At 37.7% G+C, this 20,484-nt stretch overlaps 2 protein-coding genes across 2 annotated transcripts in view; one reads left to right on the plus strand and one right to left on the minus strand.

Annotated features, from left to right (window-relative positions):
• Positions 1 to 2,142, plus strand: part of LOC145546219 (natural resistance-associated macrophage protein 2-like) — a 56,599-nt gene extending 54,457 nt beyond the window's left edge. The window contains exon 17 of the mRNA XM_081592443.1: positions 1,514 to 2,142. Within this exon, the coding sequence (XP_081448569.1) occupies positions 1,514 to 1,591 (78 nt within the window). The 3' untranslated portion in view covers positions 1,592 to 2,142. The remainder of the gene's footprint in view (positions 1 to 1,513) is intronic.
• A 2,529-nt stretch (positions 2,143 to 4,671) lies between these two features.
• On the minus strand, positions 4,672 to 19,147 carry HIGD1C (HIG1 hypoxia inducible domain family member 1C). The gene is made up of 4 exons (XM_081592521.1): positions 18,597 to 19,147; positions 17,761 to 17,869; positions 12,349 to 12,483; positions 4,672 to 5,561 (listed from the first exon to the last, which is right to left on the minus strand). Exons 1-4 carry the CDS (start codon positions 18,780 to 18,782, stop codon positions 5,497 to 5,499), a joined length of 495 nt encoding a protein of 164 aa, XP_081448647.1. The 5' UTR covers positions 18,783 to 19,147; the 3' UTR covers positions 4,672 to 5,496.
• Between the last annotated feature and the right edge of the window lie 1,337 nt (positions 19,148 to 20,484).

Genomic DNA, 20,484 nt, shown 5'->3' on the forward strand with positions numbered 1-20,484 from the left:
TTGTCCTCCTGAGTGAGTTTGTTTCCCGGAATGCATGGCTACAACACTTTGGTATTACTGCTCTCCAGTTTGTGGGTTGCCCACCTGGCCAGTATGGGATTTGACTTAAACGTGATTGCACCCCTCCTACCCATCTTGCTGTGGCTACTCCTTGGTCCTTAGACACGGGGAATCTTTCTTCATGGGTTCCAACATCCTCCTGTCGAAGGTTGCTCAGCAGCTAGTTGCGTTTTGGGTGTTCTTGCAGGAGATGATGGGCACACATTCTTCTACTCTGCCATCTTGGTATCTCATTTTCCACTATACTATACTAGAAATGTTTTCTATGATTTTACAGTGTGCATTTGGTGTCCTGAGCACTCATATGATCTCATTTTAATTCTTGCAACTAAAGAATTAGCCTCTATACAGATGAAGTAACTGAAAGGCCAAAAAGAGGCTGTTGGTACCTAGCGGCAACAACATTCCTAAAACCCCAGGTAATACCAGTGGGCTAAAAGGAGACTCAGTGATTGTCCCATGGTGAAAGCAGAGGAGAGAAAAAGAGTAAGATACAACTTCACAAATGCCAGTATAAACCATTGGGATTAGGTCTCTAGGAGTGAGTCTGGCAATATATTTTTTTGCTTTGTTTTCAGATTTATTTTTTGTCCACACTGGGTCTTGGTTGCGTCTCTCAGGATCTTTCATTGCTGTGCACAGACTTCTCTCTAGTTACTGCTTGTGGGCTCCAGAGCCAGAGCTTGCTTAGTTGCCTCCAGGCATGTGGAATCATACTTCTCAGACCAGGGCTCAAACCTATATCTCTTGCCTGGCAAGGTTTTTAACCATTAGACCACAAGGAAGTTCTGGCAATGTGTTTTAAAAGCAGCTAAAGTAATTCTTATTCAATCTGATAAACATTTGGGACCATTGGTCATCTCCTTTTCTCTTAGCACATGCCATTTTATTATTATTTTTAATGAAAGGCTTTTCTCTGCTCAGGTGCCAAAGGATATTAAGGCCCAGATAATAGGGCTCAGGATTTAGACCATTTGAAAGTGAACTTCTTTTCTCTTTTTTGGCCTTGCTGTACAGCTTATGGGATCTTAGTTCCCTAACCAGGGATTGGACTCTAACCCTCAGCAGGGAAAGTTCAGAGTCCTAACTACTGGACTGCCAGAGAATTCCCTGAAATTTTATTTCTAACACACCTGGTATTAAAGTATAAAAGCTCGCAGTACATTTGCTCTTAAGATCCTGATCAGAAACACCCATCCTGAGGTAGTGTCATAAGAATAGTTAAAGTGAAAATTTTGCATTTGGTATTACCTCAATCTTGATTTTAGCTCATACAGATGATTTTACATACAATAAACCATTTGTGTGTCTGTAAGCCATCTATTTTCTGAAAGAAAATCAATATAGCAGAACTGAAATAAGAGCTACTTTTATATGCTGATTATAGGTACTTAAATTCCAATTTTAAATACTAGCAAATCAGTCTAACCCTTTTCCATTTTTTTGCCCTCAGTACCACCTGGAATTGACAGTTCAACCGGAACTCTACCTTCTGAGCACCGTGGATGCCGACTCACTTGTGTCTAGATGACTGACAGCCTAAGGGGCTGTAAGACCCACTTTCTCTTGGTCCTTTTGTGCCAAGTGTCCTGTTAACATACCTCTGTTTGTTCGGTGGTGAGTTTTGTTCAAACATTTTGAACAAAAGGTAAAGATTTCCTCATAGGAAGGGTGTGAAAGGCTGATAGCTGTTAAGTGTAGGTCAGAGACCCACCCACCTCACAATAGTCCTACAACTGCCAGAGTTAAATGATTAGCCTATGATGGCCACACACCCCTATGGGCTTGTGCTGGATTTCTGGAATTTTAAAAATATATGTGTGTATGTTTATGTAAACCTGAACATATCAGTTTGGGTAGAGTTTTATGTAAAAGTGATACATATGTTGTATTTTTTAAAACAAATGTTGCTCAGATAAATCATATATTTATTTTGTCTGAATCACAAGTGACAAAGGAAAAAGAGCACTGTTCTTTTTCAGAATGAATTGGTCAAATTGACTTATTTTTAAAGTGATACTTGACTATGGCCAGTTAAACTTGACTTGGATTTAATTAAACAACCCTTGGTAACTAATGGCACATCATTTTCAAAGAAGACTTTTCTTTATTGGGCAATTATATTTCATCCTGGTTGTCAGCATGCTCGGTGATTGTTAGTTTCTCTATTTGTTTTTCTTGAATTTTTTTGAGATATGATGGTATTTTTCAAAGAGCTTAATACCTAGGAACAGGATCCAGAAATTATACTTTAACCAGTGACCAGTTTTCCATACTACATTGTAACTCAGCCCATTCTAGCATTTTAGGTATAAAAAGAATTCTAACATTGAACTTTGTAAGGCCCAACAGAAGATAATGATAATTTTCTTCCTAATGTATGTATAGTCTCACCATGTCTTTTCTTCCCACTTTTCCCATTAATACTCCAAACACAATTTCTAGGTCAAAGTCTATTTCTGTAGTGGCTAGTATTTCTAATGCTGACTCTCCTAGGGAATGTTAAGCATTTTAAGTTATTTATAGCAAGTGATATGAGATTAGAACTAGACTGGGGCTTGGAAGATTAGTCCACAGGTCACAAACTGTCTGCCTGCCTGTGGGTTATAGCTTTTTTTTGACGCTCCTTCTTAACTAGAATTTTTTTTATTCCATAACTTTTTTTTTTTTTGAAGGGAGTCAAAACTGTTTACTTGACAACACAATTAAACAGCTGGTGTTTTAAAAGTCAGTGTAGGTTCAAGATGGCGGATTAGAAGGACATGCGCACCCATCTCCTCCTTTGAGAGCAAAATATCGCAACTAGCTGTTGAACAACCATCGACAGGAGGATGCTGGAACCCACCAAAAAAAAATACCCCATGTCTGCTAGTGTTGGAGACTCTCCCATGGTGGCATGGGTTGGCAGTGGCTCACTGCAGGAACATTGGCACCCATAGCAGCCTCCATAAAATTTGTATTAAAAAACGTTTAGCACTTATACTTGAAAGTTTCTGCATATTGATCTGATCGAAAAGTCAGAAGATTTTCAACACCAGACTCACACCCCTTCATGGAAGTGTAGTTGGCTTACACTGAATGGCAGCTATCCGTTTTTTAATGGAATATACTCCATGCCTTCTCTCATTTCCTTTTAGCACTAAAGGCATTGAGTTTACAAACCCTGCAGCCTTTGTATGTTTGAGCATCATTTTCCTCCTTCAGCATAAACCTTACTGCCTTATTTTAAAATTTGGCACCTTCCAGATATTGCCTTTGTTCATTTATAATTAGATTCTCTAAGTGGCAGGGATTTTTTACCAAGATGATTCTTTAAAATGCCCTCATTTCTACTTTGTGGCCCTTGAAACTTCTCATAAGAGCAACAGCCTTGCCACACAGGTTATAGACCTTCTGATTTTTTTTTTTTTAATAAATTTATTTATTTTAGTTGGGGGCTAATTATTTTACAATATTGTAGTGGTTTTTGCCATACATTGACATCTTAAAAGTAAAACTGAGTTAACACCATTTATCAGCTTTTACTTGAAAAAGAAACTCAAAAAATGAGTTACAGTGTTTTGGTTTCTTTATACAGCGACAGCAACTCTAGATGAATCAGTTTGTTAGAAGAGCCCATTTCTGAGTAAATACTTCAGTTCATCTATTTTTAATGCTGAGCATGTTTTGGGAGAGGGGGATCTTTCTGGTAGCCTGATTAGAAGTATCTGTTCATTGTGTAATCAACATGAAGGATGACATTTCTATGCCAGAGGTCTTAAATTTTCCTGATTTCATGGAACATATTAGAGCCAACTGCTGGAATGTTTATTCTAGTGAATAGAGTAGTTGGATTCTTTCCTCGCCTGTTTTCTAAAGAGGACAGTGTTGACTGAAACATGTATGTTTGTTGGTGGCACTTGAAGAGCCTCATAGTAGGTACAGATGGCAACTTTAAAGATAATTACCCTGAGCCAATAGAGAAAAGTGTATATAATACACAGAACAGTGAGTTAGTGTCTAGACTGCAGATAGACTTTCAAACATTCCTGCATTTTTCCCTTCCCCAAATGCTAGACTTCATCTTCCAGTCAGAGTATTTCTCTACTACAGAAAATATCAAGGAAGAGGAAATCATCACCACAGATCATATTACATGCATTTTAGTGCATTTTTTGTTTTTTTACTGTGCATTCTTGATTTTATCTCAGTGGGTACTTTCCCCCCCCCCACTTTGGTTTTCTTTCCCAGGCCTGGAGTCAGAATAAATCTGAGGCATAGCAGTTATGACTTCAACAAGATGGAACTAGTTTTTAGAACCCTAGGACTTATAGAGGAGCTTGAGGCCTCAGGTATACTTCACATTTATTATCTTCTTTGTTTCTTGTGTTTTCTGCAATGTCATACCAGATTAGCAGTAGCTAATGGACTAAATGGACTAAATCTTTCCACTCCCACAATACTGCCATTTGAGCGGAAAAGGGATTGTTTTAGCAATTTACCTTTGTACTCCCAGAAATACTTTCAAGAAGTGTAAAGATGAATACACAAGTATTTCATGTTAGACATTTATGTTTGTGGTAAATAAGTCAAGTTTCTATATGAGAGTGAGGTGTAGAGTGGTAAACCAAATTTTTTTTTTTTAATTTCACTGCGCACCCCCCTTGCAGTGCACAGCCCTGCTGCTCCACAGGGGCCCTCAGGGCAGAACCAAATTTAAATAACAACATGGCCATTCATTTGCCTCTGATGTAATTTTTGCCTGTTCTAAAAAGGACTTTATGAAAGCCTTAATTACCTTGCTCTGTCTGGAGAGAATTAAGCGATGAATACAGCATCACATTTAATATGGAGAAAATTTTTCTGTAGCCATTATATAACTCCTAGTTTTCAGATTGATTTGGCATAATATAGATTATTTTCTCGGAGAAGGCAATGGCACTCCACTCCAGTACTCTTGCCTGGAAAATCCCATGGACGGAGGAGCCTGGTGGGCTGCAGTCCATGGGGTCGCTAAGAGTCAGAGACTACTGAGTGACTTCACTTTCACTTTTCACTTTCATGCATTGGAGAAGGAAATGGCAACCCACTCCAGTATTCTTGCCTGGAGAATCCCAGGGACAGGGGAGCCTGGTGGGCTGCTGTCTATGGGGTTGCACAGACTTGGACACGACTGAAGTGATTTAGCAGCAGCAGCAGCAGCGGATTATTTTCTGCCACTAACTAGAAAATAAAAATTTTAAAAGTCAGAAAATCATGTCCTAGGTTCTAAAAGACATCAACAAATACATTTTTGAGTTGACTATTTATGATTGTTGATTTGGAAGTCAACATCTTAAACAACTGAAGGCTATGAGAATTCTGGCTGAAACTTCTGCAGTATAATTTGCTACATATTGAAAATTCATTCTTCGTAAGTACTTTTCAGAAGGCTTCTTATTTTTCTTGTGTGTAACTTCATTTTTTGTACCTATTGAAGAATCGAGGTCTAATGTAATCCTTGTACATAGAGTAGAGAACACCTAGAAACAAAATACATATGTCAATAGAGTATTCATGGGAAACAAACACTGCATTTCTTCACTTGTATTTTTTCTAAAACTAACCTACAATTAAAAACAAACACCCTCTATCTTATTAGTTTTTGGTTTAGATCATACAAGTGGCTCCAGGAAAAAACAAAACAAAACTCAACTTCGATCCCTGAGTTGGGAAGATCCCCGGAGTAGGAAATAGCAACACACTTGAACCAACCCAGTATTCTTGCCCAGAAAATCCCATAGACAGAGAAGCCTGGTGGACTATACAGTCTGTGGGGTCACAAAGAATTGGATGCTAATGAGCACACATGCACACTATCTCTTTTTTTTTTTTTCACACTACCTCTTAAAGATAGGTGTTTCCAGGAGTTCTGATCCCAATGCTTTTCTCACCTCATTCACACCTGTTGTTTCACTTGTAAGCAAATAGATCTCTCTTCTGAGAGTGAGACCCATATATAGACTATATTAAATGTGACATTTCTACATCCCATATGTAGATGGTCTCCAAAACTTGTATATAAGCAAATATGTTGAGCATGCCTCTCAAAATGTGCATTTATAAACAAATGTACTATAGTCAGTCAATATACTGATAAATCTTTTTCGTTTTGTTTTTGGCTTTGGCTGCACAGTGTGGCATGTGTGCTTGGGTGCAAAATCATCTCGGCTGTGTCTGACTCTTTACGATCTTATGGACTGTAGTGCACTGGGCTCCTCTGTCCATGGGATTCTCCAGGCAAGAACACTGGCGTGGGTTGCCATGCCCTCCTCCAGGGGATCTTCCTGAACCAGGGATCGAACCCACATCTCTTGCATTGGCAGGCAAGTTCTTTACTACTAGCACCACCCGGCAAGCCCAGTAAGGCATGCAGGATCTTAATTCCTCCATCAGGAATAGGACCCATGCCCCCTGAATTGGGAGTGTGGAGTCTTAATTACTGAACTGCCAGGGAAGTCCCCCCGCAGGCATTGTTCTAAACTGTTATTCTATGTTACTCCCTTGCTTAAACCCTTCACTGGTTTACTTCATCTTGTTACTCCTCAACTAGCAACCAGGAAAATCTATAGGGGGAATCTGTTTTATATCAATTTAGCTAAGCTGTTACTATGTTTTCCAGGATTCCCTTCTCTGGATGGTGGTGGTGGTAGTTTAGTCACTAAGTTGTGTCTGATTCTTGCGATCCCACGGACTGTAGCCCCTTTAGGATCCTCTGTTCATGGGATTTTCTAGGCAAGAATACTGGAGTGGTTTGCCATTTCCTTCTCCAGAGAATCTTCCCCAACCCAGGGATCGAACCCGGGTCTCCTGCACTGCAGGCAGATTCTTTACCAACTGAGCTACCAGGGAAGCCTCCTTCTCTGCATAGTTCTGAGTTAGCTTGGCCATGAGCGATATTTTACTTGAGATTTGAAGGTGAAGGTGAAGCAGCAGCTGCCAAATACTTTTTGCACTTGTCAGGCTTGGTACAGAGGACCAGGTGCTATTATAGTTTGTGTGTGTTGTTGTTTATCTGCTGGCTCTCTTTGCTACTGCGGTGGGCAGCAGTCAGGCCCACAGGTCTTTCAGTTCCTTGTGAATCTCCTCTATTAGCTTTTCTGGCTCCTGGGCCAGATGTGGATAATAGAGGGTGCCAGCTTTTCTTAAAGGTCATGCCATCTAGGTTGGAGTCAACAAGATTATGACTCAAGTTTCCACTTGTCTTTGTGGGTTCCAGTTCATCCTTGCAGATCCTAGTTTCTTTTTCCTTCCCAACTGCTGCCTTGTTCAGGTGCCAGGATTAGAAATATAACCAACAGCTTAACATGGACTGTTTAACCAGCTACCCAAATTGCTTAAGGTCATATCTCTATAATAAATCCCTTTTTCTGTATCACTACTAGAACTTTTAGAAGGAAATGGCAACCCACTCCAGTATTCTTACCTGGGAAATTCCATGGAGAGAGGAGCCTGGCTACAGTCCATGAGGTTGTGAAAGAGTCTGGCTACAGTCCATGACTTAGTGACTAAACAACAAAAACAACTAGTAGTTTTGCTTATCTAATTGAACAGAATGATACAGAATTTGGTATTATAAGCTCCCAGAGGAACATAACCATAACATAACATAACATAACATAACATAACATAACATAACAACATAACATAACATAACATAACATAACATAACCCAGAGGATTGGTTCTGTGAATTAATTCTGGGTTATTTGGAGTTGGTTCTCTAATCTGATTAGATAGAAAGGTATTAATGGCCTTTCTCCCCCCTTCCAGTGGCTAAGAATATGCTGGCAGTCCATGGCATACATTAGCAAAATATTTAAAAAATTATCGCCTTGCAGATACCCTTAATCAGGTGCCTATAGAAAGCAAGGCTTTAGGTGATCAAGTATATACTGCCATAGAACATTTAGTGGAAATAAGGAGTATAATATAGTTGGTTACTTCTAAGTGTACTGGAAAACTTGGGGAAACTATACGATGGGCTCATGGCTTTTTTTTTTTTAAGATGCAATTTATTTTTTTATTTAGATGCACCAGGTCTCAGTTGCAGCATGTGGGATCTATTCCCTAATCAGGGATCAAACCCAAGCCCCTGAATTGGGAGCTTGGAGTCTTAGCCACTGGACCTCCAGGGAAGTCCCTGGGCTCATAGCTTTTAATTCCTAGCTCAGGTTTGCATGAGGTAACTGAAAGCTTTATGACTTTCCAAAAAGAAACTCAATTCCTGTGGCCATGAGATTGCTATTTTTGAAAAATATCCACAGAGTCTAATCTTGTGAGTGATTAATCACAACACAAAATGAATTCCCAACCTCACAACACCTCTTATATTAAAGTTTAGGGCATTGCTTTGGAAGGAATGGGACTCTGAAACCTGGAATGGGGACATACGGTCAGATTTCAGTGAAAGTGGGTCCTTGAGCCCCAATATCTTATTGACACTCCTTTGCCAGGAGAAACAGTCCTCTATATCTGTCTGAGAAAGACTGAAACTTGGACCAAAAAGTAGTCTCCACTAAATGAAGCTGAAATACCAGAACTTCCTTAGTATACTTCCATGGTAGAGCAGTGATTCTTCTGACCTGTGGAGTAAGGGTTCTTATGGTAGGGAAAGCTAAGTGTAAACCATTCTATATGCATCTATTATCAAAGTAATACTGTATTCCCAGGGGGATTGTACAGCTTAGTGTCCTCAGCAAAAAAGATGCCAAGGTGGTGATTTCTACCACATCTCTATTCATTTTGCCTCTTTTGCCAGAAGGCAGAGAGATCTTAGAGAATGATAATGGATTTATAAAAACTTAATCAGGTGATTAGTCTAATTGCAGCTACCGTACAGGTGTGGTTTCAGTGCTATAGCAAATCAACATAATTTTTGCTATCTGATTTGCAGCTGTTAATCTGATGGATTGCTTTTTTTTGTATACCTTTTAGTAAAGACTGTCAGAAGCAGTTTGCTTTCATCTGGCAGGGCCAGCGGCATATTTTCAGTGTTGAGTCTCAGGACTGTGTGAACTTCCAGCCCTATGACACAATCTAGTCTGTAGGACCTTGATCATCTCTATTCCACAGGGTATCACATCAGTCCATTACATTGATCTGATCTATCAAGGGGAAATTGCTACTATATTGTTAGGCTAGGGAGAAGGGTGTCTGGAATGTATACCTTCTGGGGCATTTCTTAGTACTCCCATGTCCCGTGATTAAAGAAGGTGGAAATTACACCCAATACAGGAAGGATGATTAATGACCCACATCATATAAGAATGAAGGTTTGGGTTAACACCCCAGTCAACTAACTATGACTAGCCAAAGTGCTTTTGGAAGGCAAAGGATGGATAAAATGCCTAGGGGAAAAACATGGTTATAATATGAGCCATGCTTACCTGACCAGTTGCAGAAACATAGACTGTGATGGTTATGAATATTTCTTCCTTATTTTTATATGAATACACTTGTGTATATTCACCAGTTTTGTTTTTTTTTTTTTTTTTACTGTTTGCCACTTTTATTTACCTACCATCTAACATAAAAAGTGTTAATAGTAGTTAACCTTGTATCTCAGTATTTAAGTCACAGGATATCAAAAGGGAACATGACTCAGCTCAAAAATGAATCAACATCACCCAAAGGGACTTTGTATTCTCTTGGGGAGAGAGTTAGCTTGTTTTCGGTTATACAAGGCATGTTTGATTTTGCCATTTGTCTTTACTTGAAGGTAAGTGTATTAAGAGACGTATATATGGATGCCAGGTGGACAAGGAGTAGAAGGTGATGGATTTGTATTGTGTCAACTTAGCTAAAATGTAACTAGGTTTTCCAGAATTCCTTTCCTTTTGTTAACTACAAATTGGCACTTGCCATCTACCTCGATAAGTATTCAATCATGTGCTGCTGCTGCAGCTCTTGATTTTCAACACCCCCCGAAAGGAGTTTAGGGTAGAAAGCAGAAATGAGGCACTCTGTGCTCAGGGAAAAACTGGGAAAACAGGTCTTCAGATAGTTAGATATTTTCAGGAGCTGACTTTATGAGCCCAATTCTTATATCTCCTATCTAGAAAAAGCACTAAAATCCTTCATGGTGATGACTATTCTTTGTGACTACCGGAAAGCTTCACAAGACTAGCAGAAACCTTCTGGAAAAATATGTGCTTGACTCCATGTATTCCCCCTTCACCAAAATCACATACATAATGACGTTACCCCCACTCCACCCCACCCCTGCCTCTTTGGAGTAGATTCTCAGAGCTTTCTGAGGTGCTGTCTCTCAGGCTGAAATCTTCATTTTGCCCCAAATAAACTTCAACTCGCAACTGTCACTTTGTGCATTTTTTTTAAGTCGACAGTTTCATTCCCTGAAAAACTGCACAGGAGACATTTAGCATGAGCCTAAAAGGCAGAAGTAAAGCAAAAGCCAAGTTCTTTTAACCCAACAAAGCACTGCTGCAGCATGTTTTTGCTTATCTGCTGGGCCACCTTGTTGGCATGGGGCAGCAATCAGGAGTGCAGCTACTATGGCTCCTGCTGAATTTCTTCATTCACTTTCTCTGACTCCTTGGCCAGGTCTGTGTTTAGTTCCAGGATGAGGGGCATCAGCTTTTTCTATGTCATTCCCAGCATCTACTTTGAAGGCTTAGAAATAGTGAGAAATCCACAAGGATTCCAGAATATCCAGTGTGTTATAGGTCATCCTTGTAGGTTCTGGATTTTCCTTGCTTTTCTCATTTTTCATCTACCATTTCTTAATAACTGCTTGCTCTGACCACTTCAGGTCCCAGTTCCTGATACATAAGCAAGAGCCTTACAACTACATAAATCCAAATACCTATAACAAATCTCTTACTTTATATTACTACTAGTAGTTCTACAGTCTCATCAATCACAGACTGACTCACCTACCATACCAAGCTATGTAGAGTTTCACTAACATGCCATACTTTTATGACTTTTTCCTCTGCCTTAAGTCCCGACTTCCTTCTCTGCTTAGTTATCTCCTCTACATTCTTGGCTCATCACATGGTTTGCATCCTTAGAGAAGCCTCCCCTGAATTCTCAGCTCTAAATGTCCCTCCTTTGTGCTTGTGCTTCCATAGCAACCTGTGTTATTTTGTTGTAGTACATTTGACTTTATATTGTCTTCTCCTGCTCTTGGTCTCTCTCCCTAAGGAGACTTAACTGTTTGAGGGTAGGGAGTTACTTTTTATATCTCTAGACCAGCACAGTGCCTTGCACATAGCACATGCTCAGTGTTTGCTGAATGACGAAAATGAGAACACATTACTGTGTAGTAATGTTTCCTGTTGTATTTTGTTCAAGTATCACATATCACAGCTCATAGTAAGAAGATAATTACCATATAAATCCCTCTCTGCAAGTCCCACACTCATCACCTCATAATCCTAGATCTACTCAGGCTGAATCTACTTTGCACAGAATGAAGGGGAGCTAAGAACATTGTGACTTGTTCTTATTAATGTAGACAAAAAAACCTTAGATAATTTAGGTCCCAAAGTAGATTCTTTGTCTATCTGAACTATCTGATTTAGCTGTTGATAAAACCTGAATAAACCAGATAATTTTACACCATTCTTTGGATTTGACTGTGTAAATGTCACTTAATTTACAGACTAATAAAAATAATTTCCTGTTGCTCAAGCTGAATAGCTGAGTTACATAGGATATAAACTATTCACTGCTCCTTTTATTACAGAGGATAATACAAACTATAACCCTGTTCTCTACTGGGTTTTTCCCTTTTAAAATTGAGGTATATTTCACATACAATATTATGGTGTACAACATAATGATTCTGTATTTGTATGTATTGTGAAATGATCATCACAATAAGCCTAGTTAACATCTATCACCAAATATAGTTACAGAATTTTTTCTTTTGATGAGAACTTTTAAGATCTACTCTCTTAGCAACCTTCAAATATGCAATACAGCATTATTAACTATAGTCACCATGCTATATATTATATCCCCATGATTTATGTATTTTATAACTGGAATTTTGTACCTTTGCCTACTGAGTTTTTTTTCAGTGCTTAAAATACCAAGACATTAAGCCTATATCTGGACAGCAACCTCAACCAAGTGAAGATCACTGCCTTTCTTTCCAATCCTCCTCCATTAATCATCTTGATCCAATATTCATTAATGAATATGAATGAATGAATAAATAAAAATACTCTCTAATCTGAATGAATGAGTAATAAAAATACTCTTAAAGATGGTTGAATCATATACAAATTAAGTAGGTTACCTAGAGTCACAGCTCCTACAACAAATCCTTGGGCAGCAACTCTCATGTGAATAAGATGAATGGACATTTTCTGATTTCTTCTGTATTTTAACTTGTAAAGACCATAGGACACCACAGTCACAAAGCCTGCTATCCCTGTAAATTAAAAAAAAGCAGAGATTATATAAATAGCAGGCTAAAATTTCCCAAGAACTTAGAGATTTGAATAAAGGGCTGCCCAAGGGATCAGTACGTGGAAGATAAGCAGGCAAAGCACCAAAAAATACTTCATTAATGAATTCAGTATTTGCAGTTTTGACTCTTTCAGAAAAAATTGAATTGTATAGTGTAGACACTTGTCTAGTAGTTTTCCTGAGGCATGGTTTCAAATTTGTAAGCAGTAAGACTTTTATTTGGGGCAAGCTGCTTAAGCAGTGAGTGAACCAACCAAAATCTCAGCATTCATAGCTGTTGGGTGTTTGGCTTTATTCCTCTCTAGTTTTTATTAATATTAAATAAGGAGTAAATCTAGTGAAGTGAAAGAAACTTTAATATGTGAAAATGACATGTTGAGTTTTAATAAGAGGTGAAAAGGTATGAATATTTGCACGAGAAGCCTATGACTCTAGGAAGAACTGTGATTCTAAAAAATTCCAGAAGCCCATACAAATATTTTTGTATTCCTTACATATGTCAAGAACTGAATATACTGCTGTGACAACCAAGATTCTATGCAGTTGACTCTAAAACAGAAAATTGAATAGGAATCAACTGAATAGGGAAAATTCTAGTAAGTGATTTGAAACAGTGTGAGAAGTTAATCAAAATAACCATATAACAAATAAGGGGATAACTATCTGAACTAGTTTGAATTTACATCTCACACTAGACCCTACAAAAAAAACTCTGGATGGGTTAGAGTTAAGTATGGAAAAACAAATTTATCAAGAAAATCTAGAAGAAAACAGAACAGAATATTTATGACATCTAAATAAGGGGTAAGGTAGACTTAAAGTGAGGACAAAAATGATGTATTTTGATGACAGAATAAGGGAAACTTCTGCATGGTAAAAGTGTGGCTCTATTTTGGGGGAATCTCTCTTCTACTGATTTATGCATCTACTTTCATCAATACTACATTGTCTTGACTACTATATCTGTATAGTTAGCCTTAATATCAGGTAAGGATGATTCCTCCCGCTTAATCTTTTTGTCAAAAAAGTTTGCTTTATGTCAAACCTCAACATGAATCAGCCGTAGGTATACATGTATCCCCTCTTGAAGCTCCTTCCCATCTCCCTCCCCATCCCACCCCTCTAGTTTGATACAGAGCCCCTGTTTGAATTTCCTGAGCTTTACAGCAAAGCAATTATCCTTCAATAAAAAATAAATTGATTTAAAAAATATTATTTTAGCCACTCTAGAACTTTTGCCTTTATATGAATTTTATTTTTTTTATTTTATAAATTTATTTATTTTAGTTGGGGGCTAATTACTTTACAATATTGTAGTAGTTTTTGCCATGCATTGACATGAATCAGCCATGGGTTTACATGTGTTCCCCTTCCTGGACCCCCCTCCCACCTCCCTTATATGAATTTTAGAATAAGCTTGTTTATATCTACAAAAAAAAAAAAAAAACATTGCTGGTATTTTGATAGGAATTACACTAAACCCATAGATGAGTTTGGGGAAAACTGACATCTTTATTGAGTTATACAATCCATGAACACAACAGTCTCTATATTCATTTAGGTCTTTTTTGATTTCTTTCATTAGCATTTTGTATTTTTCACCATACAGATTCTATACATGTTTTCTGAAGCTTGAAAGTGAAAGTGTTAGTCGCTCAGTCATGTCTGACTCTTTGCAACATCATGGACTGTAGCCTGCCAGGCTCCCCTGTCCCCTGTCCATGGAATTCTCCAGGCAAGAGTACTGAAGTGGGTAGCTATTCCCTTCTCTAGGGAATCTTCCTGACTCAAGGATTGAACCCAGGTCTCCTGCACTATAGACGGATTCTTTACTGTCTGAGCCACCAGGAAAGCCCTAATCATTTCATTTTCTTTAGAGTGACTGTAAATGGTCTCGTGTCTTTAATTTTGGCTTCCATGTGTTTGTTGTTAGTATATGGAAATGCAACTGATGCTTAAGTAGAATAGCAAGTTTTGACTATGTTGGCATGTGTTTGTCTCTATGGGTGGGTGAGGATATATTTATTCTCTCAGATCCATTTAATAAGTGGAAATAAGAATCAGAGTAAATAATCACATTTATATGAATATCTTGTATGCTAATTAGCAATAAGTGAAATTGAAATAAAAATGACAAACAAAAACAGCAAAAAACAAATTACAGTAAAACAATGATGGCAGGTACACTGAGAAATAGGTACAATCTGAAAGCTCTGTAAAGATTTAGCCAAATCGTTCTGGAAAGAAATCTAAAAAGATATAATAATTGATATTAAACCGAACATATGGGAAGTTTAAGAGGGAAGGGACATATGTATACCTATGACTGATTCATGTTGAAATATGACAGAAACCATCACAATATTGTAAAGTAATTACCCTCCAATTAAAAATAAAATTTAAAAAAACTGAACATGCTTCATGCCCTGAAAATTCTACTTTGGGGAAAATATTCCAAGGAAGTAAGCAAAAGAAAAGTCAAGAAGTTGACACAAAGATGTTTATGGCTACACTATGTGTGAGGAAAAACAAAACAACCCAAATGGCCCAAACAGAGGAAAAACTATCAGAGCTATAAAAAAAATTGTAAATATAATTATACTTACATTATAGTATAATATACTACTATGAAATGTTAAGTAAAACAAGCAAAAACAAATAATCTATTGACACAGAGTTTAAATACATGTAATGTATTTAAAGTGTCATTATTTAGACCTTAGCAGTGACCATAAGATTTTAAATAATATAAATCAATTATAACGACAGAAGTCAAGATAAGAAATTAAAATGTACTATAAGTTATCTGCATAGGATACTCCATCCTGTGGCAGAAAATACTTAGTAGATATTCTTAATAAAACAAATAAAACAAACTAATAATATATATACAAATTTTATCATTTAGTTTTCCAGCAAAAACTTGGCTCTCTTCCCTTATCAAATCAAGACTCTGTTCTTACTGAAATTTGTTTTGCTTCTTTTATAGATTAAAGTCAGAACCTTTACTGTTTTCCATACAGCATCTCTGTAGTTTGTATATAATTGAGTTTAGCTGGAAACACTTTTATCTTTCTACTTTAATCACCCTAAATGTCTCTGGAAAAACAATTTAATTTACAACAGACACAGTGATTAATCTGTTCATTATAGTGATCTGTTCAAGTGACACTGAGTTCTCAAATTTTTTTTCTAGTTAAAAATGCTAAAGATTATAAATAAATCACTATAAAATTATTTGCCTCCATTTCTCGTGCTATTACAAGCCTTAATCAAATTAAGTGAAACTTTTAAACACAGAATACTACTTTAAAGTAAAATTTTGATTCTTTTTGATACGTGAATAATGAATGACACATAAAGTTGCTAGATTTGTAGTGACATTAATGGAAACATATGACTTACACCTATTTAGAAGCTTTTGTGGAATTAATCACAACTTATGTTTGTCTGATGTATATATATATATATTTAAATTTTATTGAAGTATAATTGATATACAACCTTGTGTTAATTTCTGCTGTACAACAAAGTGATTCTGTTTTATATATTTTCTTATTCATATTCTTTTCCATCTATAGTTAATCACACTATATTGAGTATAGTTACCTGTATATTTGTATGATTTAAATATGATTTTTTTTTAATAGTTTCCAGACTAAACACAAGGAAAGAGGGATGGCTGAAGTATACAATAATAATGCTTAGGGCAGCTAAAGTATCCAAAAGAGAAGGAAGAGAAAGCTTAGCTTTTGAAACAAAATACTGGTGCTTAGATTTTTTTAACTCCACATATATATATAGTATTTGATAAAAATGTAAACACATTAAATATGTGTTGGGAAAGGATAAAGAGGCCAAGACTCCAGATACAATTATAATAATATTGATACTTCTTGCATCAAGAGTTTATTTAACCATCAATCTTAGCATCTGGAACACATCAGGAAGCCAACAACAAGCCTCAGAGAATGAACACCAAAGTTCATGCTCTCAAGTATACAGGTAGGCCCAGACTTCCATTCAGAGCTTCTTAACTCTGAATTGACTCACAGTTCTTTTGAGCTTGGGTATCCAGCTTCTGGCAACACAGAATATTAGAAGCAGAAGTTTCTGATGGTACCCAACAGTAATGGAAGAAAGAGAAAAATCTATAAATATTGGACACAAGAACTTAAAGAGATATGTAGATCTTCTTTAACTCGTGATAGGATTACATCTTGATAAACCCATCATAAGTTGAAAATATTGTAAGTCAAAAATTCATTTAATACAACCTCACCTATTGAACATCATAACTTAGCCTAGCCTACTTTAAACATCCTCAGAGTACTTACATTAGCCTGTAGTTAGGCAAAATCATTGAATACAAAGCCTATTTTATAATACAGTGTTGAATATATCTCATGTAATTTATTGAATATTGTACTGAAAGTGAAAAACAGGATGTTGGGTACAGAGTGGTTGTAAGGGTATTGGTTGTTTACCTTCATGATGTTGAGGCTGACTGGGAGCTGCTGCTGTCCAGCACCATCATGAGAGTATCGTACCACATATTGTTAGCCCAGGAAAAGACCAACATTCAAAGGATGATTTCTACTTGAATGTACATTGCTTTCTCATCATCTCAAAGTCAAAAAGTTGTAACTCTGTATACAGAGTCTCTGTATACATCTTAGTAGTTCCTAACAGACTCAGTCTAATAAACTGAATTGGCTGCTACTGATTCTGAATCATTATAGAAAAGTTACAGTCCATTCAATCAATTCTATTTAGACTGGTTGGGAAGGTTGGTTTTTTTTTTAATTTTTTTTTATATAAAGCTGTAATTTTATTTTTTATATTTATTTATTGGCTGTGCCAAGAGGCATGTGGTATCTTAGTTCCCCAAACAGGGATTGAACCCATGCCCCCTGCACTGGACGTGCAGAATCTTAACCAGTGGACCGCCAGGGAAGTACTTGGCAATGAGTACTTTTAAATAGACTGTGAATGAAAATGAATTAAACAGAATAAAAATTTGATGCTTCATAATAATAATAGCTAACATTTACTGAGTATTTGTCATACACTAGGAACCATGCTGAAAGTTTAACTCATACATGCATAGAAGGGGTTAGCTTCAATTATCTGAAAGTATTCAATTATATAAAAGATTTCAATACTCAAAGATACTGGTCGAGGTATTATTGTGTTATTACAAACAGTTTTACAGTATCTAGTCAAGGCTTGTACTTACCTACAGGGACAAACGGGGAGTCTCTAGATTTTCTGATCAGTCGGGATAACTGGCCTTCATCTTCGTCTGCTGACCACTGGTTATCTGAAGACATTTTTCTCTCTAATAACTAGGGAATAAATGTGGTTGCTATGAATGATCAGAAAGAATCTGTTTCCCTCCTTCAATATACTCTTGGTTATGTGTTCTTCATTTGCTTCATTTGCTTGACATGACTGTCTGCTCAACTGAAATAAACAATTATCTTTCCTTCACCCTCTGCATTGTGGAATCCTTTCATTTTGTTTAGGGGTGGAGGAAAAAGAAATATACAGAGTGGTAATAATAATCAGATTACATGAATACAGAGTAAAAACATAAATCATAGGAGTGTTATTCAGTCCCCTTTCACTGCTTGCCATTTGTAATCATTGGGAATCTCAGAACTTCCACAAAGAGTAAGAACAGAGTTTCTTTTACAAAATACAGTTTTAAAGAATGATGGCAAAGCCAACATAGGCAAAAATAACTCCAGATTTACAGTTGCTGGGAGAATGACCACTCCAGTTCTGCAGAATGTGTAGGGTACTATAAAGTCATTGAGATTTTTACCAAGCACCTACCATGTACCAGGTGCTATGCTAGTCAATGGAAATAATCTTCCTTGTCTGCAGGATGAATGAGGAAGCTAGCAAGAGCAAATATAACCACAATCAACATGATCTGGAAGTATCTGTTTGTTATCCGTGCAACCCTCTATTTTTAACCCTCAAATCTGAAATACAATGGCTTCATTCTTTGATATCAATCAGCTTTCATCAGAAAATGTAATCTGGTAAATGGCAGAAGCACAATACCTTTAGCGTACTCCACCACCTGCAGCCTGTTTTCTGGTGTTCGCTTAGCAGGAAGCCGTGGATAAGAACAAGCTTTGTAAAGACCCGACACGTTTGGGTGCAATTTCTAACTAATTGATAATGGGAAAGCCAGTACCCTTGCCCCAGCAAGGGGGAGTGGCCGGCTGGTATTGGCCAAGATTTCATAAGCTCCAGCTGGAAACTTACTAGTAGCAGGACCTGGACCACAAACGTTAGGTTTTCAAAGATAACATTCAAGAAAACATTAAGCTTTTCAAGAAAAGGCCTTTCCTTCTGCCTTCAAAAGGGCGCTCCCAATTTCCTCTGTGGTTGAGTCCCTGTTACCCAACTCCTAGTCCAGAAATTGAACGGAAAATGGAGGCAGGGTTACAACAATGGTTTTGTAGGTGGGAGTGGGGTTAGCCTTATGAGGCCAAGATTCTTATTGTCTTTTAGTGTGCTTGCCAGATGGCCGCCCACGGTGACGGAGATCTGAGGCTGAGGAGCCGCGAGCCTGTCCCAGCTCATCTGACCACCAAGCCTTCCCACCTGAGCTCCACGTGGAGCTGGGAGCTGCACGCTCGCCCTGCCAGGAAGGACGTGACATCACTGCCCCCTCAGCCAATCCGAAGGCCCGGGGGCGGGAGACAGGTGGTGTGAGTGAGCTGCGCTGCGCGAGGCTACTTTGTCTTTCCCTGTGGGTGATGGTGGACGCTGACTTCGCTGCTTCTGTGAGGGTGCAGCCTTGAGGCCTCAGAGAAATTCTGACTCAGGTATCCCAACTGCAGCCGTGAACGCCTCAGGTTGAGGACAGAGGACCAGGTAGAGTCCGTGCTTTTACCTTAGAAGTTTGAAGTTTTTAATTATTTTAGATTTACAGAAAAGATCCCAGAATAGTACAAAAAAACTGTATATCTGATACTTAGATCCCCCTTTGTTAACATTTAGTCGCATTTGCTTTATCATTTTCCTCTGGATATGGTTTCTTCCTTCCTATGAGCCACCTGAGACAAAGTTGCACACGGATAGGCCTGTACCCCTATATACTTTGTGTGCACTTGGGGCATTTTCTTACATAACCATCGTACAAAGAGCAAAATCAGGAAATTAACAGTGCTATAATACGATAATCTCAAGATTTTATTCACATTTCACTAATGGTCCCAATAATCCTTAACAGCAAAAAAAAAAAAAAAAAATTTACATATATATTACATTTGGTTGTCAAGTGTCTTTTAGACTCCTTTAATCTGGAACATTTCCTTAGTTGGTGTATTACTCAACATTCTTTAGAGAAACAGAACTGATAGGGTTTGGGGTTTTTTTTTTAATATTTATTTGTTTCTTTGGCTGTGTTGGGTCTTAGCTGCGGCGCACTGGATCTTCATTGTGACCCATGGACTCGCTAGTTTTGTCTCACGAACTCTAGAGCTCAGTGGGCTTTAGTAGTTGCAGGTTCTTAAATTTCTGATCCTACTCAGTGGCTTTTTTTTTCCCTTCTGTGAAATGAATAGTGAAGCTGTCTGCCGAGAGGAACATTGTGGAAATGAGTGTGGTGAAGGTTTGTCCTTTGTGGCAACTGAGGGCAAATTATGAGATTTCTTAGCAGTAATGAAAGTCTAACTCAGATTTTGTACTTTCTCCTGAGAGCAGCAGAGGAAGAAAATGGCTGGGATCAATTGTTTGTTTAACAAAGGTTAATTGAGTGCTGTAGACAGAAAGGTGTCTTAAGACAAATGCCCTGTCCTCAAGAAGCTTAGAATCAAGTTGGGGAGATGGATGAGTAAAGCAGTGTCACATGAGAACCTGTTGAGATGATGGGAGGAAGAGGTATGGGCTTATAGGAGCTAAGGGATCTTAAAATTCAAACTGGAGAGTTAAAGAATTC

Source organism: Giraffa tippelskirchi, chromosome 4, assembly GCF_054371585.1.
Source record: "Giraffa tippelskirchi isolate mGirTip1 chromosome 4, T2T-mGirTip1v1.2.pri, whole genome shotgun sequence".
NCBI classification, from domain to species: Eukaryota; Metazoa; Chordata; class Mammalia; order Artiodactyla; family Giraffidae; genus Giraffa; species Giraffa tippelskirchi.

Coding starts and splice junctions, on each gene's coding strand:
- HIGD1C (XM_081592521.1), bottom strand. CDS start 18,782: ATGAAATCTTGGCCAATACCAGCCGGCCACTCCCCCTTGCTGGGGCAA. Junction 12,484..17,760: donor CTCCCCGTTTGTCCCTGTAG/GTAAGTACAAGC, acceptor TTTAATTTACAG/GGATAGCAGGCTTTGTGACT. Junction 5,562..12,348: donor TGTAGGAGCTGTGACTCTAG/GTAACCTACTTA, acceptor TTTTGTTTCTAG/GTGTTCTCTACTCTATGTAC.